The 21,032-nt window shown below is 36.5% G+C and overlaps 1 protein-coding gene across 1 annotated transcript in view; it reads right to left on the bottom strand.

Annotated features, from left to right (window-relative positions):
- Cand1 (cullin associated and neddylation dissociated 1) overlaps positions 1 to 21,032 on the bottom strand; it is a 47,439-nt gene that overhangs the window by 15,102 nt on the left and 11,305 nt on the right. Inside the window, exons 2-7 of the mRNA XM_008846960.3 lie at positions 19,006 to 19,149; positions 8,975 to 9,129; positions 6,851 to 6,974; positions 5,120 to 5,376; positions 4,713 to 4,818; positions 2,523 to 2,668 (exon numbers count right to left, since the gene is read on the bottom strand). Of these exons, the coding sequence (XP_008845182.1) occupies positions 2,523 to 2,668; positions 4,713 to 4,818; positions 5,120 to 5,376; positions 6,851 to 6,974; positions 8,975 to 9,129; positions 19,006 to 19,149 (932 nt within the window). The remainder of the gene's footprint in view (positions 1 to 2,522; positions 2,669 to 4,712; positions 4,819 to 5,119; positions 5,377 to 6,850; positions 6,975 to 8,974; positions 9,130 to 19,005; positions 19,150 to 21,032) is intronic.

Below are 21,032 nucleotides of genomic sequence, written 5' to 3'. Positions count from 1 at the left end.
ATCCAAACCACTCAACAGCAGGAGACAATCAACCAATGGGCAGTTATCAAATAAGCCATGAAATATATTTGTGGCTATAGAGTACACAGTAAAAATAGTTAAGAATTTCATTCTGAATATACTGTGAGAAGAATCCTGATACTGGCTTTGTGACATAGCTTTTCACTGAACTTCTTGGTGTGCTATAGGAAAAAAGATGTGTGCTTTTAACCTTTCTCAAATTTGTCTAGGGAGACTAAATCACCTTAAGAAAATGTTGCCCACTTACTAATAGAGTACCAAACTCCTAATATTTAAGTTTTAACAATTCAGCTTAGGTGCTGAGAATTTTATCTTACGTACATATTTGATAATGAATTATGTGTACGTGAACTCTAACCTGAGCAGAATAATCAGTTGGATAACTTTAGTTAGGAGGATACAAAAATATCTGTAGTTCTCATGATAGTCTAAAATATCCAACAACGGTTTTTGTAAAATTCTTAGATAAGCTGACAGCAGAGAAATGATTCCTCAGTGTCTGACTCTGTGGGTAGGCGAGTGGGGGTAACAGCACTCTACTGGTTTACATTTCAATTAGCTTAGTCAGCCAAATGCAGCTAGCTAGATCTTTAAAAATTCTAGAATAGAGAATAAAATTTTCCAATATTAATGCCATTCATCTTAGCACATTAATAGGAAAATTTAATCAAATACTGCTAAAATACAAGGCTTCAGAGTCATTTAACAATACCTATCTAAAAATTAAAAGACACTGCTAAGACAGTTTAAAAGAAAATATGTAAGTCAAGTTCTTTCTATTGTCAATACATGATGAGAGCTGCATCCAAGAAACATAAGATTTATTGAAAACATGCATATAAAAATTCAACAAATGCCTTAATCATTGAATTAGAATGACATTTACTCTATTTAGTCTATCTAACTTTAAAGCAGCTCAAGGACTTGGATTTGTTATTTAACATGAATAAGTACCGACTCTAAAAACCTGGAGTGGAAACACCTTCCTTTAAAGGATATTTACATGATAATATTGGCAAAGGTTTCTTTTCATTAATAGAACACATTTACTGAGTGATCACTACGGGTCAATCATCTTAGACACTGATTGGAACAAAGCAGTTAACCAAGAGGTTAAAATTTCTAGTCTTCATGAAGACTGCATTCTAATAGGTAGAAGAAAATCAATTACAGTATGTAAGAAAATGATTAAGTGTGACAGAATAAAAACGCTAAGGCTATGTGAAGTGAGTGGAAAGCTCTGGGGCATGAGGGATGGAGGAGCTGTTCTAACATCAATGACTGAAGCAGCAGCAGGTTTGGAAGGGATGGAGAAAAGGCGGGATAAAATATTTAGGTTGCACAATCAGTAATACCAATTAAACAGTCATACATCAACCTAGATTTGCAGCAAGAGATAAGATCTGGGTTACCAGGGTTGCCAGATTAATACTGATTTGGAGATCCATGAGAAAATTAGTGTTAGAGATAAGTATAAGAGCTCAGCCCAGTCAAGTCTACGTTTAGTGGTTAGAGATGAAGAACCACCAGAGAAGACTGATGGCAAGAAAGTGTGATATCCAGGACCCTGGGCACTGATAGTCAAACATTGCAATTCTGTCCATCACTGAAGCTACTACACTCAAGACAGAAGGGGAAGGAACTGAACTGATCCTCCTCAAGGATTTGCTTGAGGAGATCTGTTGCAGAGGAGAGAAAACAGGCAGTATATGGGGTATATGGAAAGGAATTATGGAGGGTTTCTGAAGCTGTTTATCTTTAAGATGAGTTAAATTACAGACTTTATAGGAAAGTTATTACATAACGTTCAAAGAAACAAACTAAAAAGAATAACAAAGTCCACCAAACCCACATACTTGGTAATCCACCCATTTAAATTTCTGTAATAATTCTTCCAATACAAACAAAAACAACTAACCATGAGCAAGCTCTATATCCTTGAAGCACTACCACAAATCAGTACGGCTTTAATCACACAAGCCTCAGAAATGTACATTATACAAGAACTTATTAAGCAGGGCTTCAAACAATATTTAGGATTTAGGTTTTTATTTTTGTGGTCTTGAGACAAGGTCTCCTGTAGCCTCAGCTGGCCTGGAACTCGTTATGTAAACCACAGTGAACTCACAGTGATCAGTCCGTCTGCCTCCTAAGTGCTGAGAGTAAAGGCATATTTAGGATTTTTCAACACCAACCAAGCTTCTCTAATAAATGTGTTATCTTTAGATTAAAGTAAGAAAAAATACCAATTTATCTTGCAAAATGCTGTTTAAAAAACTAACATTAATTCTGGGTTAGGGATATAACTCAGGGTAAAGTGGCTATTTACTATGCATAAGGCTCTAGGTTTGATCCCTAGCAAGGAAAAGAAAGAAAAGAACATGTAGCACTAAAAAAATCAAGTCTGTAAAATTTGCAGTTAAGAATCATCTTTCCACCTATAATACTGGTTTCTTTTATGATATTTAACAAATAGATTCCTTCTATTTAATGTGAAATACCTTGATCATCATCATCTCCACCATCAGCATCCATAGCATTTTCATCTTCATCTTCATCATCATAATTGTAATTTGGATCATAGGTAAGATATTTTAGGCAAATGTTTATAATGGTAGAAACATGAGGATAAACTTCCTTAGGACATCTAAGGGCAAAGACAGAAGCTGCTTTTAAAAAAACTGTTCTTTTCTCCTTTATTCAGTATCTGCCACACTTGGCTTCATCACTGTCAACAAGAGCGAAGTGGTTACCAGACCACTTATCTTTGTGTCCCATGAACTTCATGTTTTAAAAGATTTACCTTCCAAATTATGTTTAATTAACTTGAAGATGAGCTTCCCTACACATCTACCACATACACATCTTAACTACGATTTATGGTTAATGTAAGCACAGTATAGAGAGAACCTTAAACCACTACCATTTATAAAATTGTTACTGTACATTCAGTTAGCTAGTCTTCCCTCATTGTTTGTTGAGAGAATAGAACACATTTGTTGGCCCACAAGATCAGCAAATAAAGCAGTAATCTGTGATTCTTAATTAAAGGGACAGAAATGAATACCAGAATTTACAACTTTAAAATTCAGGTATAATAATAAAGCTACTTTCCAAAACCATGAGGGACAAGGGATAACAGCAAACAAAAACCAGCGAGATTAAGACATTATTCTATTTTACTATATTAGTCAAAAGTAAAAACTCTTGAGGCTGGAAAGATGGTTCAGTGGTTAAGAGCACTGACTGCTCTTGTAGAGAACCAGGGTTCAGTTCCCAGCATCCACATGGCAGATAATAACCATCTGTTACTCCAGTTCCAAGGGAATCCAATGCCCTCTTCTGACCACCTTGGGCACTGCATGATATGGGTGTACTTACACACATGCAGGCAATACTCTCATACACATTTAAAAAAAAAAAAGCGAAAACTCTTTTCACTCAACTAGTTTACCCAATCTGTATTAGGATTTTAAAAAATTAGAGTTAAAAGTTTCCAAATTGAGAATCATTATCTTAGCAAAACAGGTATGACAGATCTAAAACAATAGAGGTTGAGAAGGTCAGGATAGCAAAGTGGTGAGGAAGGGAGACTTGTGATGAGGCCATTTCTTCCACATCAGGTCTCTAGACCCTGGCAGTTTCCAGCAGCGCCATGTTGGGCCAGAGCATCTGGAGGTTCACCATCATAGCCACTAGGAGGAGGGCCCCAGGAAGAATTCCATTTTCAGTGGAAACCAAATTGCAGTTACTGGCTATGATGACTGTGTACATCTGGAATTTCTGCATCTTTATAGTAACGTACCAATTAAAGAAATACAGATGTTTTTAATTCACCCATTTAGCAGATATGAAGAATGTTTAAAAGCTGCAGTTTGAAGAGCTGGAGAGATGGCTCAATGGTTGCTATTGCAGAAGACATGGGTCCCAGCACCCACATGATGGCTATCAACCACCTGTATCTCAAGTTCCAGGGAATCCAACACCCTCTTCTGAGCTCTAAGAGCACTGCATATGTGAGTACACTTACATACATGCAGGCAAAACATACACATAAAGTAAAAATAAGTATTTTTAACAAGATGTAGTCTGAGATATGAATTAAATTTGAACTCTTACATTAGATATGATTGTAAATAAACTAATGATGTGGAAAAAAAGTTGAAAAGATGTGCAGTTCACTACATGTTTCTCATCAGAAAATTGACCCTGCTCTTCTGGAGATAAACTATATAAGCTATATGATTTTATTTACATTGCTTCCTTTTTTATTTTTTTGTCTAAGACTGGGTTTCCCTGTAACCCCAGCTGGACTGGAACTCACTATGTAGACCAGGCTGGCCTCGAGATCCATCTACCTCTGCTTCCCGAGTGCTGGGATTAAAGATGTGCACCACCACACCCTGCTATATTGCTTCCTTTTTAGGGGTTAAGATAAAAATTAAAAATATTATAAATGCCCTTTTCAGATTCTGTAAAGTTTAACAATAAGGAAATATTTTCAAAACAAATGTGATGACCATTTTATAATTGTAAACTAGCTTCAAATACTGTACTGGTTATCAATAATATCATGAAGAACTATTTAAAATATATCTAAAATCCTACGCTATTTCTCTACACAACTAATCTTAATTATTCCATTCTTAACGATAAACTTTCTTTTAAACATAGAGTCCTTAAAAGCTTACCTCCTCACAAATGATTCAAAGGCTTGAATGCAGTATTCTCTTAATTCATCATCATCTACATTACAAAATTTTACCACCAAAGGAATTATCTTCTCAAGGTATTCACCTAAGAAAAGCATACAGCTTCTTAAAACAATAATTTTTTTTTTTTTTTAAATTAAAAGACTATTTTGGGCAGCCAGACAATGAGATGGCTCAGTGAGTAAAGCTGCTTACCACACAGGCCTAGAGACCCAAGTTCAACTCTGAAACCCATGTAAAGGTAGAAGGAGAGAAAAGTTGTTTCCACAAAGTTGTTCTCTGATTTCCACATGCATGATGGCACACGTGCCCACAAACATACGTGGTGCACAAACAAAATATATATAATAAAAAAGACAACTTTAAAACACATTTCAATGTCTTACCTATTCTGTGACCAGCTTGCCTACTAATAGCAGCGATACACTGTATATAGGTTCTTGTTGTTGACATGGAGTCATTTTTTGACAATTCTGACAACAGATGTTCAATAAGGTCTACAAAAACTATATTTCCACAGCTCATAACCAGATGGCCAAGAGCAATGATGGTTCTTTTCCTCACTGCAAGTCTAGGACTGGTCAACTGGGGGAGTAGACAGGTCAGAATTGAAGGATGAAAATTAACAAGAAGTCCTCCTTGCCTTAAAATTAAAAAGAGAGAAAGTAAACATATGAATTCAAGATTACTAACATATCTAAACTCTGGACTTAATATATATGTATTTAGGATAAACCTGAGACAAATCCAAACCGAGAATGAAAGAAAAGCTGAATTCTCATTGTCCCTACCATTGTAACCAAAACCTAATAATATATCCAGATATGAAATGTACTTTCCCATTAACTCCTCGAGTTTAGGCCTTTATCACCTACTGTAGGATGCTAACCAACTAACTATCCAGCAAAACACCAAACAAACAAACATACAATGATCTTCTCACTTTTCTCCTTCCAAGTCCTCTAAGTGATTTTATCTGATTTTAGTGTTTTGGAGGACTCACAACATTGAAAACCCCAGCACTTCTTTGCCCTCCACCCCCCTTCTCTCTTGCTGTCTTTTCTCTGTCCATCTACATTTCTATTGGGCCATTTATTCCCAAACTGCTCTTCCCAATCAACTCTTATCCATAGCCCAGTTAGTCAACAGGATTCAAACATCTAAAATATAACAGTACTAGTGATCAGAACACACACAGGACAAAAAGACTGTCTGCATTATCAATGAAATTAGGTACAAATTTCCCACATATTTTGTATGACCCCTATTGACCAGAACAATTCCTTACTACTTTTATAGTCACTTCATATCCTGAAAAATGAGATTCTAACATTTTTTTGCTCCAACATTCTTACATGGATGTATTATACACCTGAGCATATTTACATATTGACGTGTTGTCCATCCCTGAAATTCCCCTCTACTTCCATTAATAACTTCCTTTAACATAGTCCCACTTGGTCTTTATTATAGACATGTAGTTCTGTAGTAAAAGTATAAGTTCTTTGCGTGCTAGGATGATAGATCCTCACTACAAATAATACACACACACTTATTTTTCAAATCAAAACACCCAATTATTTTTAAACTGAACTAAATTAACTACAAATAATATTCACAAATAATGAAAACCTCTAATAATTATTAGAATCAAGGATGAACAGAGATTGATATGCCCTTTAAGGTATATTCTTTTGGGAGTAGCTCAAGTTTTTCTTTCAAAATTAGACTTCTTTGGAAAGTAGAAAAACAGCAAATAAAATCCAAACACTCCTTCACCCCACCCCCAACATGTAGCATAAACAAGGTTGCTAAAAAGGTTACCATCATCTGTTTAACTGGAAATGTGTAACCTCCACTAACATATCTCCTTATATAAGTAGATTACGAACATAAAAACTTAACAGTAAAGTAAAACATAAACTGCTAAAAAAAAGTTAAATCACAAATTTTTGACTTCAGAACCTCAAAACACGTTTGCTATGCGTAAGGATAGCTTACATTTCCCTTACCCTCAACCACATGAATTTAAACTGTTTCACTGTATTAGCAAAAGGGATTTTAAACAAATGAACATAACATTTACAGTACAGGAAATGCAAAATGGACACATTTACCTGCTCAACATATCAGCCATGATATCCAAGGCTTCGAGCTGAACAGAGACATCCTCCTGCTTTGCTATTGCACTAGTAAGGCGCCCAGTAATCTTTTTACATACATTAGCAGCTAATGCAGAGCCTGCATGAATAAGTAAAAATTTCCAACTATGTTAAATGCTACTTTATATCCATAATAGTTAACAAATATCAACGTTAAACTTTCAAGACATCCAAGAGATCCTTGCCAGAAAAGTACTTCAAAAGTAACTTGTTAGACGTCAACAAGAATCAGTAAAAGCAACCATAGAAGGGGTGTATAAACAGGACAAACTAACATCCAGCATCTTCCACTGGATATCATGGAATGTTGGCTATGAATGAAGCCAGTGGTATCCATGGCAAGTGTACCTCTACAATGAAAGGCAGCAAGGTTTTATCTTCTGGAGTTTTTTCTATAACAGCCTTTAAATTTCAGTGAATTTGCAATCCAATTAATAGTTTCTTAAAAAGAAAAATTAGTATGTATAACCTCCAATGTGATCTTTTCCAAAAGAGATTCCATAACTTCATCACAAGGCAGAGGTATTCTGGGACTCATGTATATACCAGGGCTAGCACTATTTATTTTATTGTATTTTTAAAATTTGCACCACTATTTAAAGTAAATCCTATGTTACCGACAAGTGAGAGGACAAAGGGAACAGGTAACTCACTATGAAAATGAGACTCTAAATGGGTAAAAGAAATCTTGTTAAAAACCAGTATCAGCTATGTGTACAATTCCCATGTGGAAAAAAAAATGAATATCAAAACAGCTAAAATTATAAATAATGTACTTCAGAGTTCGTAGACTATTTGAAGTTAATTGCTTAATAAAAGTCAAGTAACGCTGCCATGTTCTTTCTTTTGAGGGGGTACTACAGTAGGCAACTGCTTTACCACTGAGCTATATCCAGAGCCAAAAACAAAAGATTTAAATCTGTACCCCACCAAGAAATCAAAACTTTGGTTGCAATAACCTAATCTTTCTGATTTCCCATTAATCTATCTACAAACTAGGGATGATTATTAAGACCTCTGATAAAGATGATGCTTAGACTAAGTGAAGTAACACAGAATCAGAATCTAATACAACTGGCATAGTAAACTATTAGTAGGTATTTATTAAGAAAATGAGTGAAAACATCCTTAGATGCCGGGTATGTTGGCACAGGCCTTTAATGCCAGCACTTGGGAGGCAGAGGTAGGCGGATCTGGCCAGCCTGGTCTACACATAGATAGTTCCAGGCCAGCTGGGGCTACAGGAAGATCCTGTCTCAAAAAAAAAGAACAAGAACAAGAAAGAAAACATACTTAAGTGACTTACCAATTTAAAATCTTTCCACAGACTAGGAACGTAATCATTTTACCCATTTGTAGATAAGACAACTTTCAGACTGCTAATTGTGAACAAATAGCTCAGTAGTCAAAAGCTAATTAACAAACTCATTAATTATAATTTTAGATTACCAAGTAGTTGAAAAAGGTTCAAATTTAATTAAAGCTACTAGTAAATTAACTATTTCACAGGTATATCTTTTTAAAAAAGATTTATTTTTACCATTTTGAATTTTATGAGTGTATGTCTGTGCGTGGGCATTTTATGTGAGTTTAAATGCCTGAAGAGACCAGAAACATCAAGTCCCCTTGGAGCTACAGTAGCTAGTGAGCTGCCAGAAGTGGGTGCTGGGAACTGAATTCAGGTATTCTACGAGAGCAATGCATGCTCTTAACCACTGAGCCATCTGCACAGCCCCATCATGGCTATTTCTTAATTTTGTTGAATTTTACACAATAAACTTTATGCAAAATGATCAATAATTGAAACTACAAAACTAATCAGAACTCATACCTGGTTATCTTTTTTCCTCACAGTACATGTTACACAACTCTAGTCTGCAGTCGTAACACACACAACAATATTAAAACCCTGTTCCAACACATAAAATTCCTTTTGAACTGGCACATGATATATTTAAATTCCTATTAAATTTGTTTCTAAGAAAAATAAGGTTTCAAATCATCCTCTCCCCCTTGGGAGGCAGGGGACGGGCTATACCTCCATGTAAAAAGCATGTAAGAAAAAGAGTTCTCGCTTACCACTGGAAGCTGGAGGAAGTTCTCCAATTACTGTTTTAAGGCCAATACTTGAAATATCTCGAAGCTGCTCTTTATCAGAAAGCATGTTTGTGCAGAGGGTATCTACAATTGTCTCTACTTGGTATTCTTTCACTTTACTCACTAAAGGACCAAGACTGTAACAGAAATGAAGAAAATTCTTTTAAAATATAGACACGTGAAAATAGACAGAAAACAGTAAGCAGAAATATTTACTTTGCCTAGTTAACTATCAATTTAACCATACACAATGCCTACATCATAAAAAGCTACATAACTGAGATGAGGATGATGGGAAAAAAACTGACTGATAAACTCCTTGTGGTTTTCAATTTTTTCCCCTTGATTTTCATCAGAATAGCAAGAAACTGAACATTATTTCCATCCTGCATGCTAACCCTTCAAATATACAAAAACAAACGGGAAAAAAAGGTAATAAAAAGACTGGTCAGGAGTCTGCTCTTAACAAAATTTACCTATAATAAAAGTTCCATTGATTGTTAGTTACTTCACCAACTTTTGACAATTTCTGGTCATTGTCACAAAGTTTCTTTTACTTTCCTATCTAAATTTTAAAATCATAGTTGCAATAATCAAAACAACCAGTATTACTATGTGCTCCTAAACCACACTGCTATCTTTCTTCTATTTTATACTGTGTTATACCTTTTTGTTTTCCCACTGGAGGAACTACTCCACAAGGATGGAAAAAGATTTTCTTTTACATCAATGCCCAAAGACATAGTAGGTAAACATGACACTGAATATTTATCAAGAAGCTACTATATTCAAACTTACTGAGAAACAATGGGCCCTATAAGGAAAAATTCATTATTTAATTGGTGAGGTAAAGAACTCACATAAATACAAAATAAAGAAGGCACTAACTAGTTTACCTAGCTTCCTAAAACTTTTGACTTTTAACATTATCCTTCACGTGCAGGTTTAATATATTATAACTCAGATTTTTAGGGAGTAAGCTTTGAAGTGAGTTAGCAAAGACTATTTCAACAACCTCTCACCTATAGTCCTGTAATCAACACTAATGAAACTCAATGGGTCACCAAAAGGCACGAAAATGGACAGGGACGAGGTGGGATAGGAGTGGGAGGTGGGCGAAAGGGTAATGGGGGTGGTGGTCAATCAGATCAAAATATTTTATATACATGTTAAAATAAAAAAGGTCATTTCAACTGGAGAGATAAGACCAGATATGAGTGAAAATGATGCTGAGGAGATGGCTCTGTTGGTGAAGTGCTTGCCACACAGCTATGAGGGCCCAAGTTTGATCCCCAGTAAGTCTAGTAAGCACCTATGTAAAAAGGCTGGGTGCAGTGGTGTACCCCCTATAACCCAAGCACTGAGGAGATGTAGAATGCTAGACAGTAGTCTAGCTGAATCCTCAAGCTCCTGGTTCAGTGAGAGTACCTTTCTAAAAAATGTGGATAAAGACACCCTATGTTGACTTCCTGCCCATACACATGCACTCATTCACATACCCATGAACATACACACACACACATAAAACAAATGAGAGAAAAGAACTGATACAAAAGGAAGATAAAAAATTGCCAGGCCATTAATTTAAATATGATGTAAACCAGGGACTAATGCATTTTTCCCAAACCTGAGATGATAAAACAAACTGTATTTGACAAGCGCGTCAATCAATGTATCACACATAGATGCTCAACAAACAACTGGTGACTAACCAGTGAAACCGTGGACAGTGGGGAATTAAGACCAGGAAGGAAAATGAACTGAATTTGTAGGGAGCCTAAGACAAAACAAAAGCCATGGTAACAAAGCAGGACAGATACATGAAGAGACCAAATATGAAACTATGATAGCAGGAATAAGAGACAAAAGGGAGTCCAAAAGAAATATTAAAGAGTTCGATCTTCTAGCAATAGCAATATAGTTTTGTTGAACTAACCATATTATAGTTGGAAATTACAAAATTTCTAAAACTGCCTTTTAGAAAACTATTTGAATAGCAGAAACACTGGGAGAGAAAAATGGATTAAAAAGTCTGTCTAGTTTCCTATCCAGTAATTACCTTTCAAATTTGAAGATAAATTAAAAGCAACTATAATAAAAAACTAAGAGAATGTATTACCAGCAACTTTATACTACAAGAACTGCTAAAGGAAATTGTTTAAGAGAAAATTAACTTGCATTACCAAAGAATAAAGATTACCAGAAATGAAACATGACCATACATGAACGATACATTACCCCCCTCAACCACCAATGCTATATTATGAAAACACATATATACATATACATACCAACATGTAAGAAATAGCAAAAGCAACTGACAGAGGAAGTTAAATGGAACATACCATAAAATCTGCATCAAGTGGTACAATATTCACCCTAACTAGATTGTGATGAATTTGAGGGACAGTTTATAATCATTAGTCTATAAAGCCATCTGGAAACCTATTATTTTGTAAGACAATAAAAGATTAAAGTCCTGCATGGTAACACATGCCTTTAATCCCAACACTCCAGAGGCAGAGAGAGGCAAGGGGATCTGTGTGTGATGAACACCAGCCTGTCTATATATAGCAAGTTCAAACTGGGCTACAGGGGGACCTTGTTTCAAAGAACAGAACAAAATAAAGACACAAAACAAAAAGTGTTTGAGAGAGGTACCCTGCACAGGGGAATAATGCTGCTCCCATAAGTTATGGGTTAGGAAACAAAAATTCCAGTGCCAGGTACGGGATACCTCCTTATAAACTATTTGTCAGGAAGGTCAGAGACCTGCAAAACAATACAGGCTACTGCCATTGTTCTTGGTTAGCCTGCAAAACTAGATCGTAAGATCTTATTGCTAACACTATATACTTCAGTTGTAGGGCATAGAGAAATCAAGCTGGAACTAACCTGGAAACTTCTTTCTATTGGCCAACTTTCATAGTGCTGGCAGGTGCCATGTAGGTTGCAAGAGGAGAAAAAACATCAATGGGCTTACCTGGCTATGAACACTGCCAGTTACAATGCCAACCTGCTAGGCACAATGTGCCCACTGGCACTGGAGGAACTTATACCAGGTTCTACAAACCTGGTTTCAAAAGCCCATGGCTGAAGAAGTTAACAGGATCTTGTGGGAAACCTGTTGCTGCTGCTTTGCTAAGTGGACATGGCGTCAAACTACCTTCTAAATATTTATCTTTATGCCCACAGACTAGTGCTGCTGTCTGCCTTGGTCAGAGAAACTTCTGTCTGCAGTGAGCAAAGGCCAATGCAGAGACTCATAACTGGTCAAATCGCTGAGAATAAGAAACTGTTGAGTGCTCTACTCTAAAATGGCACTCCCTCCAAGGATCAGGGAGGAAGCGGCAGAAGGAATTTAAGAATGAAAAGAGTGCTATGACATGCTATCCTCTGGAAAAGACATCACTGCTATGCTCATGAACTCACAACAGCAGCAGTATCCGTACAAAACCTATACAGACAGGGTTCATCAACATTCCATCATGAATATAGAGAAGATGCTCATGAAGCCACACTACTTTCTGAGAGGCTCTAGGTAGGTCACAGTTGCTAGAGGAAGGGGAATCATAGTCCTCAGGGGTATAGCTACTGTTAAGATGCCCTTCTCAAGTAAATAACTCCCTCCCCATGCTCATGAAGATAGCCCTAATTAAATGCAGTCGTACCCACACACGCACACACAAACTAGGAGGGAGACTTGTGGGAGGCAGAAGGGTTAAGAGTATAATGGGGTAGAGGGGAATATAATCCAAGTTAATACACACACACACACACACACACACACACACACACACACACACGTGTGTGTGTGTGTATGTTAAAGAATAAATCATTGAAGACCCCAAAGAACTTTTCCTCAACTGGATGTAGCTATCATTGGTTACTATACTAAAATTAAAACCCAATTATGGACTAGGGAGAACTGTGCAAGCATGAGGACTGGAGTTTGGAGCCCCAGAACCCATGTAAAAGTTGGGTGTGTCAGCACACATGCCTGTAATCCCAGTGCTGGGGCGGCAGAGACAGAGGATCCTTAGGGCTTTCTGGCCAGTCAGTCCAATCAGTGACCTCCAGGTCCAGGGAAAAACCTTTTCTCAAAAAGTAAGCTGGAGAAGCAATTGAGGAACACCCAATGTTGACCTATGGTCTCCACATGTATACACACAAATATACATACAAATACCACAAAAAATAAAATAGAGCGCACTGCATACTAGTAACAAATGTTTTAAAGAATAATTATGTCTTCAAAAATAAAGTAAATAGCATAGTTTGTTTCTCCAAATTTATGTTTGAGATTAAAAGAACACTGGACTTCCACACACTGTTTTGCATTTAGTTTGTTGTGGCTGCATGTATCAAGTGGCCTCTGGATGATTACATGGACACTTATGAAAAAAAATGTAAATGGGGGGAAATAATGAAGCCTCAGTATAATTTCCATGATAGTCTTGAACCTTCTAGGGTAATGAACTGCTTCAGGAAACTCCCAAGAATTGCTACAGAAAAGAACTGGAGAGATGGCTCAGTGGTTAAGACACTGGCTACTCCTGCAAGGACCTAGGTTCTGTTTCCATAATCCATAGTGGCTAACAACCATCTGTAACTCTAGTTCCAAGGGATCTGACACACTCTTCCGGACTGTGTGGGCACTGCATGCATGTGGTGCACATAAGTACATATAGGCAAAACACTCATACCGATAAAATAAAAATAAATAATTTTTAAATTAAATACAAAAAGAATTACTGCTTAAGTAACCCAATTGGGGGGGGGAATCAAACAGAAAACAAGAAAAATTGACTTGCCTAAATCCAACCATATGAACATTTCTAATCAACATTAATGAACTAAAGATTTTTAGTCATAAAAGGGTCATACATCAGGAAGATCTTAACAATTTTAAATGTGTACGCACCTAGTCATTGACAAAGAAGACCAAATTTGAGTCAGGGTCCTCTGAACTCTCTTTCCAACTGAGGCCTTGACCTTGGCTCCTATCCTTGCTGGACCTACATAGCACTATGGTAAGAATTCTTTCAATCTTCATGTCTCCTCAAGTATTTTTCATCTAGGGATTTTCTCCTTCCTATTTTTGGCTAAATCCCCAAGTGTCTTTATATTCACAAGTGAATCTAACCTCTCTCCCCTACTGCTATAATCTTGACCCCTATCACAAGTGACTGTTGAGTCTGAATAAAAGCTTCTTTACTATTTAAACAAGTATCAGTAATTTCATCTTTATCATACAGTTTTAAAATACACGAACAGAAAATTGATATTACTAGTAAGAAATGACAAATCAGTATCACAGTTGGAAATTTTAAGATTTCTCTCAGTCAATAGATTACTCAAACAAAAGCATCAGGGAGCATACAGATCTACACAACACTAACAACTACCTTGACCTTTAGGTATTTACAGAACACTTGAACCAACTGCAGAATACACTTTCAAGTATATACGGCTCACCAAGACCCACCATGTAACCTATTCAAGTTTTTAAAAACCTAAGTTCTCTGAAAATCTTATGTGGTTTTCTGACCACAGCATAAATCAATTAGAAACTATTACACACACACACACACACACGCACACACACACGTATCTCCCTAAATAATTTTCAGATTCCCTTCTCAATAATTCATGGAGTAAAAAGCTGGTTATGTGAGTATGAGGACCTGAGTGTGGATTCCTAGCACCTATGTTAAGGCTGGGCATGGCAGCACATGTTTATAATCCCAGGGATGGGCCAGTGCAGATAGCCAGATTCCTGGAGTTCATTGGCCAGTGAGCCTGGTTGAATCAATGGGCTCTAGGTTCAGTGAGGTACTCTGTCTCAAAAAATAAGGTGGAGAGGGGGCTGAAGAGATGACTCAGCAGTTAAAGAGCACTGACTGCTCTTGCAGATGACCTGGCTTTGGTTCCCAGCACCCACATGGCAGCTAACAATCATCCATAACTCTAGTTCCAGGAGATCTAATGCCCTCTTCTGACCTCCATGGGCACTGTACAACACAGGTGCACTTACATACATGCAGGCAATATACCCATACACATGAAATAAAAATAATAAATAAGCCAGGTGTGGTGGCACAGCCTTTAATCCCAGCACTTGGGAGGCAGAGGCAGGCGGATCTCTGTGAGTTCAAGGCCAGCCTGGTCTACCTAGCGAGTTCCAGGACAGCTGGGGCTACAGGGAGACCCTGTCTCAAAAAAGACCAAAAAAAGTAATAATAAGTAAAATAAAATATTTAAAAAAAATAAGGTGGAGAGTGACTGAAGAAGACACCTGACATTAACCTCTGGTCTCTACATACATGCACACAAATACAAAACACACAAAAATAATTTTAAAAATTAGACTGGTCAAGGATGCTGGGGATAAAGTCTGGTGGTAGACTATTTGCCTGGTATGCACAAAGCCCTAAGTTTAATCCTTAGCCCCGCAAGTAAACAACAAGAAAAGAAAAAAATCCGCAAGAGAGTTAAATGTATTTTAAAACAAATGATTAAGATTAAAAAAGTTTGTTGGATCTAGCTAAAGATGTACGTAGAAGCAAATGTATGACTTTAAATGTTTAAATTAGAAAGAAATCAAAAGGAAAGCAAAAAAACTTTTTTCCCCAATAAAATAAGCAACAAATAGAGAAAAATGAGTTAAGCCTAACGTCGGCTCTTTCACAAGAAAGGTAGAGTTGCTAATTTCCTAACTAATTAAAATCAAAGAGAGAGAATTCCAATTATCAAAATTAGGAATGGGGCAGGGGAGACGGTTTTGTGATGAAGCACTTGGTACAAGCATGAGAACTGGATTCAGGACCCCCGACATCTACATAAAAAAGCCTGGAGGGCAAGGTGAGCCCACCTGCAATCTTGGCACTCAGGAGATAGAAAAAGGGGTTCCCCAGGGCAAGCAAACGTTTAACCAGACCAGCCAAACTGGAGAGCTCCAGTCTCAGTGAAGATATCCTGCCTCAATAAATAACATGGACAGTAATCACGAAAGATAGGTGACATCAGCCTCTGGCCTCCATGGCAAGCACACTCACACATGTGCATTCACACATGAACATACATACATGAATGCAAATCACACACACCATAGAGAGGTTCACTACTAACGTGTCTGTTTATGTAGAAAACCCCAAAGACTCAAAAAAATTAATGTAACTAATAAGAATGAGAAACTGCCAGGCCTGGTGGCACATGCCTTTAATCCTAGCACTTGGGAGGCAGAGGCAGGTGGATTTCTGTGAGTTCAAGGCCACCCTGGTCTACATAGTGAGTTCCGGGACAGCTGGGGCTATAGGGAGACCCTGTCTCAAAAAGACAAAAAATAAATAAATAAGAATGAGAAATTATGGTTCACAATTGAAAAAATTTCAACATGGCCGATGTGGTCATAGGCCATCAGACAGTAAGAAATAATGTTAAATATTTCTCTAGCTTCAAGATTACAACCTAAAATTGAAAGTGCCTATTTTTAAAAACAAAAATTGATAAACTGATTTTTTAAAATACAAGAGAATTTTTTTGAATATTTTATTCATTATTTTTATTTTGTGTATGAGTATATTGCCTCCTTGTATGTGAGTGCACCCGTGTCGTATAATGCCACAGAGGTCAGAAGAGGGCTTCAGAGTCCCCTGGAACTGGAGTTAAGGACAGTTCGTAGCACCCATGTGGGTGCTGGGAATTGAATCCAGGTCCTCTATAAGAGTAGTCAGTGCTCTTAACCGCTGAGCCATCTCTTCTAATTTACAGAACCAAAATACTCTTAAGGAAAAAAAAAAAAAAAAAGTGAAGCTAGAGAACTTGAGTCACCTTACTTCAATTTACTATATGCACATCAACCAAGGGTAATCTTTTCTCTCAAGAGATACATGGCAACATTTGTAAGCATTCTTGGTTGTTATAAACCTGGGAAGGTAGAAGTGCTATTGGCAAACAGAGAGTAACAGCCAGAGATGCTGCTAAGTACCCTATACTACACGAATAGCACCCCAAAACTAAGACTTACCTGATCCAAAAGGTTAGCAGCACCAAGGCCAGAAACCCCTGAGCTATAATAATGCAACAGCGGAATACTGTTGTAACGATAGGCAAAATGGATCAGTGAACACAAAAGTCTAAGAACAGAGTACACTCGACTAACTTTTCCGGCAACGACGTCCGATTAATTTGATTTCACAGGGAAAGGAATGATGTGGAGAAATGAACAATTTCCACTGCATACTTCCTACAAACTTAGTTCAACATGCATCACAGAACTAAAAGTGTAAAACTAAAACTTCAATAACCAGGGAAAATCTTTGCAAATTAAAGTAAATAAATACTTCTTAGGACACAAAACCACCACAAATAAACACTAATTTATAAAGTAAATAAAAATTAACTTAAAAAAATCAAAATTAAAAATCAAAGCTTATCAAATTAGAAGATATTTATATAAGGTATATATGTCAAAGTATCTATATCAAAACTATATAAAGAAATCCTACAACTTGATAATAAAGACAAACTCAATTCTAAAAGTTGGAAAAGTCCAAAAAATCAAAATGACCACTGTTGATCAAACGTTTCAGGGAAATATAAACTAATACCATACCTAAACACCTAGTGAAAACTGGAATGGCTAAAATTAAAAATGATATAACTGGGGCTTCATTCAGAGCACTGGCTGCTCTTGCAGGGGATCTAGGTTTGATTCCTAGCACCTACATGGCAGCTAACAACCATCCTAGTTCTAAGGGATCTGCACCATCTTCTGACCTCCATGGGTGCTGCATGACGTGGATGCACTTACACACATTCAGGCAATATACTCAAGACACATAAAAGTAATTTTTAGAAAAACTTAAAAAGACTGATAGAACTAAGTATTGATGGGAATGGGAAGCATCTGGTACTTTCAAGAAAATGATACTACAAGATCAGGTACAACTGGACTCTGTTGATACTGAATGATATATAAAATGGCATAGAAATCCAGAGATAAAATATTAGGTTAACAGTGTACTTTGACAGAGTTTGGTGGTGTACACCTTTAATCTCAGCATTCAGGAGGCAGAGGCAAGTGGAGATTTGGGAGACTGAGACTTGGCCAGCTGAAGTTATAAGGAGACCCTGTCTCAAAAAGACTCCTCCCCTAAATTACTCTGTATTATAAATTATGAAATGTCAGATTAATAATTTACTTTGTATTATAAATTAAGGTTTCTAAAATTTAGCATTCATAAATTAAACTGAATATTTGTTATTTATTTGTACTACTGAAGAAGAACCTAGTGTCTCAAAGGCGCATGCTCCTCCCACTGAACCACATCTCCAGCCCTCATTTTACTTTCTTATTCTGAGACAACATCTCACTAAGTTATCCAGGTAGATCTTGAATCTTGTGATCCCTTGCCTCAGCCTCCTGAGCAGCTGGGATTACATGTATGGCTTAAACTGATTTAAAAACAATTTACTGAGAATTCTAATATAATTTTATACTATACTAAAAATAATACATAAAACTAAAATATCATTAACTACAAGAAACACCTATTGTACACCACACAATTCGAATTTCTACAATTTCAAGGATTCTTTGAGATCATGGTATCATCATCACTTAAATTAACTTGTGTCTTAACTGCTGTTTGGTTTTTGTTTTTGCTTCTTTCCTTCCTTCTTTCATTTTCTCCCTCCTCCTTCCTTGAGACAGGTGCTCCCATGCAACGCCACACCGGCCTTAAGCATATGATCCTCCTACCTCTGTAGACTAGACTGGCTTGCTGTCATTGTTTTTTACGATTATAGTTCCTATCAAATTAAAAGGCTACATTGACAATTTAGATTCTGAAAAGAAGCATATTTCATGTATGCATCACATGTAATTACTAAACATTTACTAGTAAACCTAAAAATTTCAAAAGGAAACTTTCCAAGAAGACATAGTATAAATAGTATGACTTAAAATTAATCAGTTTTTAAGAGTGATTAAGCAAAGTACAACTTACCATTTTACAGCTAAGTTTTGTACCTCACCATTTTTATCTTCTAGCAACTTCAAAATCATTTTCACCACCTTCCTTTCACTATCATCATCCAACTTGATAGAATCTTTCTGCAGTTCTGTCATCAAATCATTTGTAGCCATAAACCTATTAAAAATTAAAAAGCATTAAAACCCTTGATTTCTCATATTCAATGCTATAACACTCAAAAGGAACATAGTATGATTATAAAAACTTGATCCGATAGGCTATAACATATATGACAGAATACATGAAATCTGGTGGGGAAAGCTATGGGGGGGGTACAGATAGAAGAGGGGGTACAAATATGATTAAGATGTATAAAACAAAAAACTTCAACAAAAACTCAACTACTTTTTACATCATAAATTTAAACCAAATACTACTAAAGAAAAGGTAACAGAATGTACTTAATTTTTTTAGGAAGCATTTTTAAAGTCCTAATGTGCTCTGGCATTAGGGAAATCCAAAATTATCTCCCCCGGGTTAATCCTGATTTCAAATTTACTAATAGGACCTATAGTGAATGATCTTTCATTCCCATTCATTACACCACGGCCATTAGGGGACAGCTCCTGGCTTTAATTTTATTTACAAAACCCTTAACTACAAACATTAAGAACATCCTACAGATTAATGTTCCAAAAAAAATTTCATCCCTACCCCAACTCCTATCGCTAGATATACCAAAGTATATTTTCAGAATGGTAAAGAAGAGATTCCATGAAGTTGCTCCCCCGGATATACAGTAACTTCCCCTTAAGAACCATGCGCAAAGGAGACTAGCAAAACCCAGAGTGACCTACCATTGAGCTCAGCTTGAACTGTTTAAAACCAAATGAATTTACTCATAATTCTTGGCTCTCAACCATGGAAATAATACAATTGTATTAACAACTGTTTTTATTATTATTATTTGGGTGATTTGTTTGTTTTTTGGAAACAGGGTCTCCCTGTAGCCCCAGCTGATCAGGACTTCACTATATAGAAGGCTGGCCTTGATTTCAGAGACCCAGCTGGCCTTGATTTCAGAGATCCGGCTGCCTCTGCCCCCCAGCTGATCAGGACTTCACTATATAGAAGGCTGGCCTTGATTTCAGAGATCCGGCTGCCTCTGCTTCCCAAGTGCTGGAATAGATGGTTTGGACCACCATGCCTGGCATGAACGAACACTTATTTAACATCTTTTTTCTTTTATTTGAACCAGATCCAGCTGAGTCAAAATTTAAAAGTTTTCTTTATACAGAAATGCCAAAATCTTTGTTTAAATTGGAAATCACAACTACCAACCACTATTGAAGCTTATTTGGTAAATAACTACGGAGATAATCTGGCAATGTGGGGCAATAAACTATTTGGTAGTAGTTGGCAAAACAATTTAGTAAATCACTAGTAATAAGGTAATTTAAAAAAAAAAGATTTATTTTAATTGTGTATGTGTATGTATATGCAGTGGCCTCAAAAGCCAGAGGAGGGTGTCAGATCTTCCTGAACCTGAGTAAGTCATATGACATGGGTGCTGGGAACCAAACCCAGGTCCTCTGGAAGAGTACCAAGTGCTCTTAACCACTGAATCATCTCTCCAAGCCCCTGTAACAAGGTAATTTTAAAGATAATTTCAATAATAAGGAATCTATTAATTTAACACTGTCAGTTTTAAACTACATGGAAGCACATGGCTCAACTGTCAAATTCCACAAAATTACTAAAGAAAAGAGGCTTACATTCACATAGGGGCAATACAGGATAAATTAGATACATATTTGTTTTACAAATTGACACAATTCTAATTGGAAGCTCCTTTCCATTATAAAATAAGAAAAATATACTAAAATCACAAAATTTTCATTACTACTCTGAAGTGGGAAAATCTACGTAGCACATCAATGCAGGTACTTCTATAAACACAAAGCACTGAAAACATTTTAACCCTTTTACTTAAACAAAATTTTAAACAGCCAATAATGGTTTATAAACCCCTTAAGAATTTTTTTTTTAAAAAAGCAGAC

Source organism: Nannospalax galili, unplaced genomic scaffold (genome assembly GCF_000622305.1).
Source record: "Nannospalax galili isolate Female #2095 unplaced genomic scaffold, S.galili_v1.0 scaffold463, whole genome shotgun sequence".
In the NCBI taxonomy this organism is placed as follows: domain Eukaryota; kingdom Metazoa; phylum Chordata; class Mammalia; order Rodentia; family Spalacidae; genus Nannospalax; species Nannospalax galili.
The sequence above is the reverse complement of the archived record's forward strand: the minus strand, read 5'-3'. Positions and strand labels throughout refer to the sequence as shown.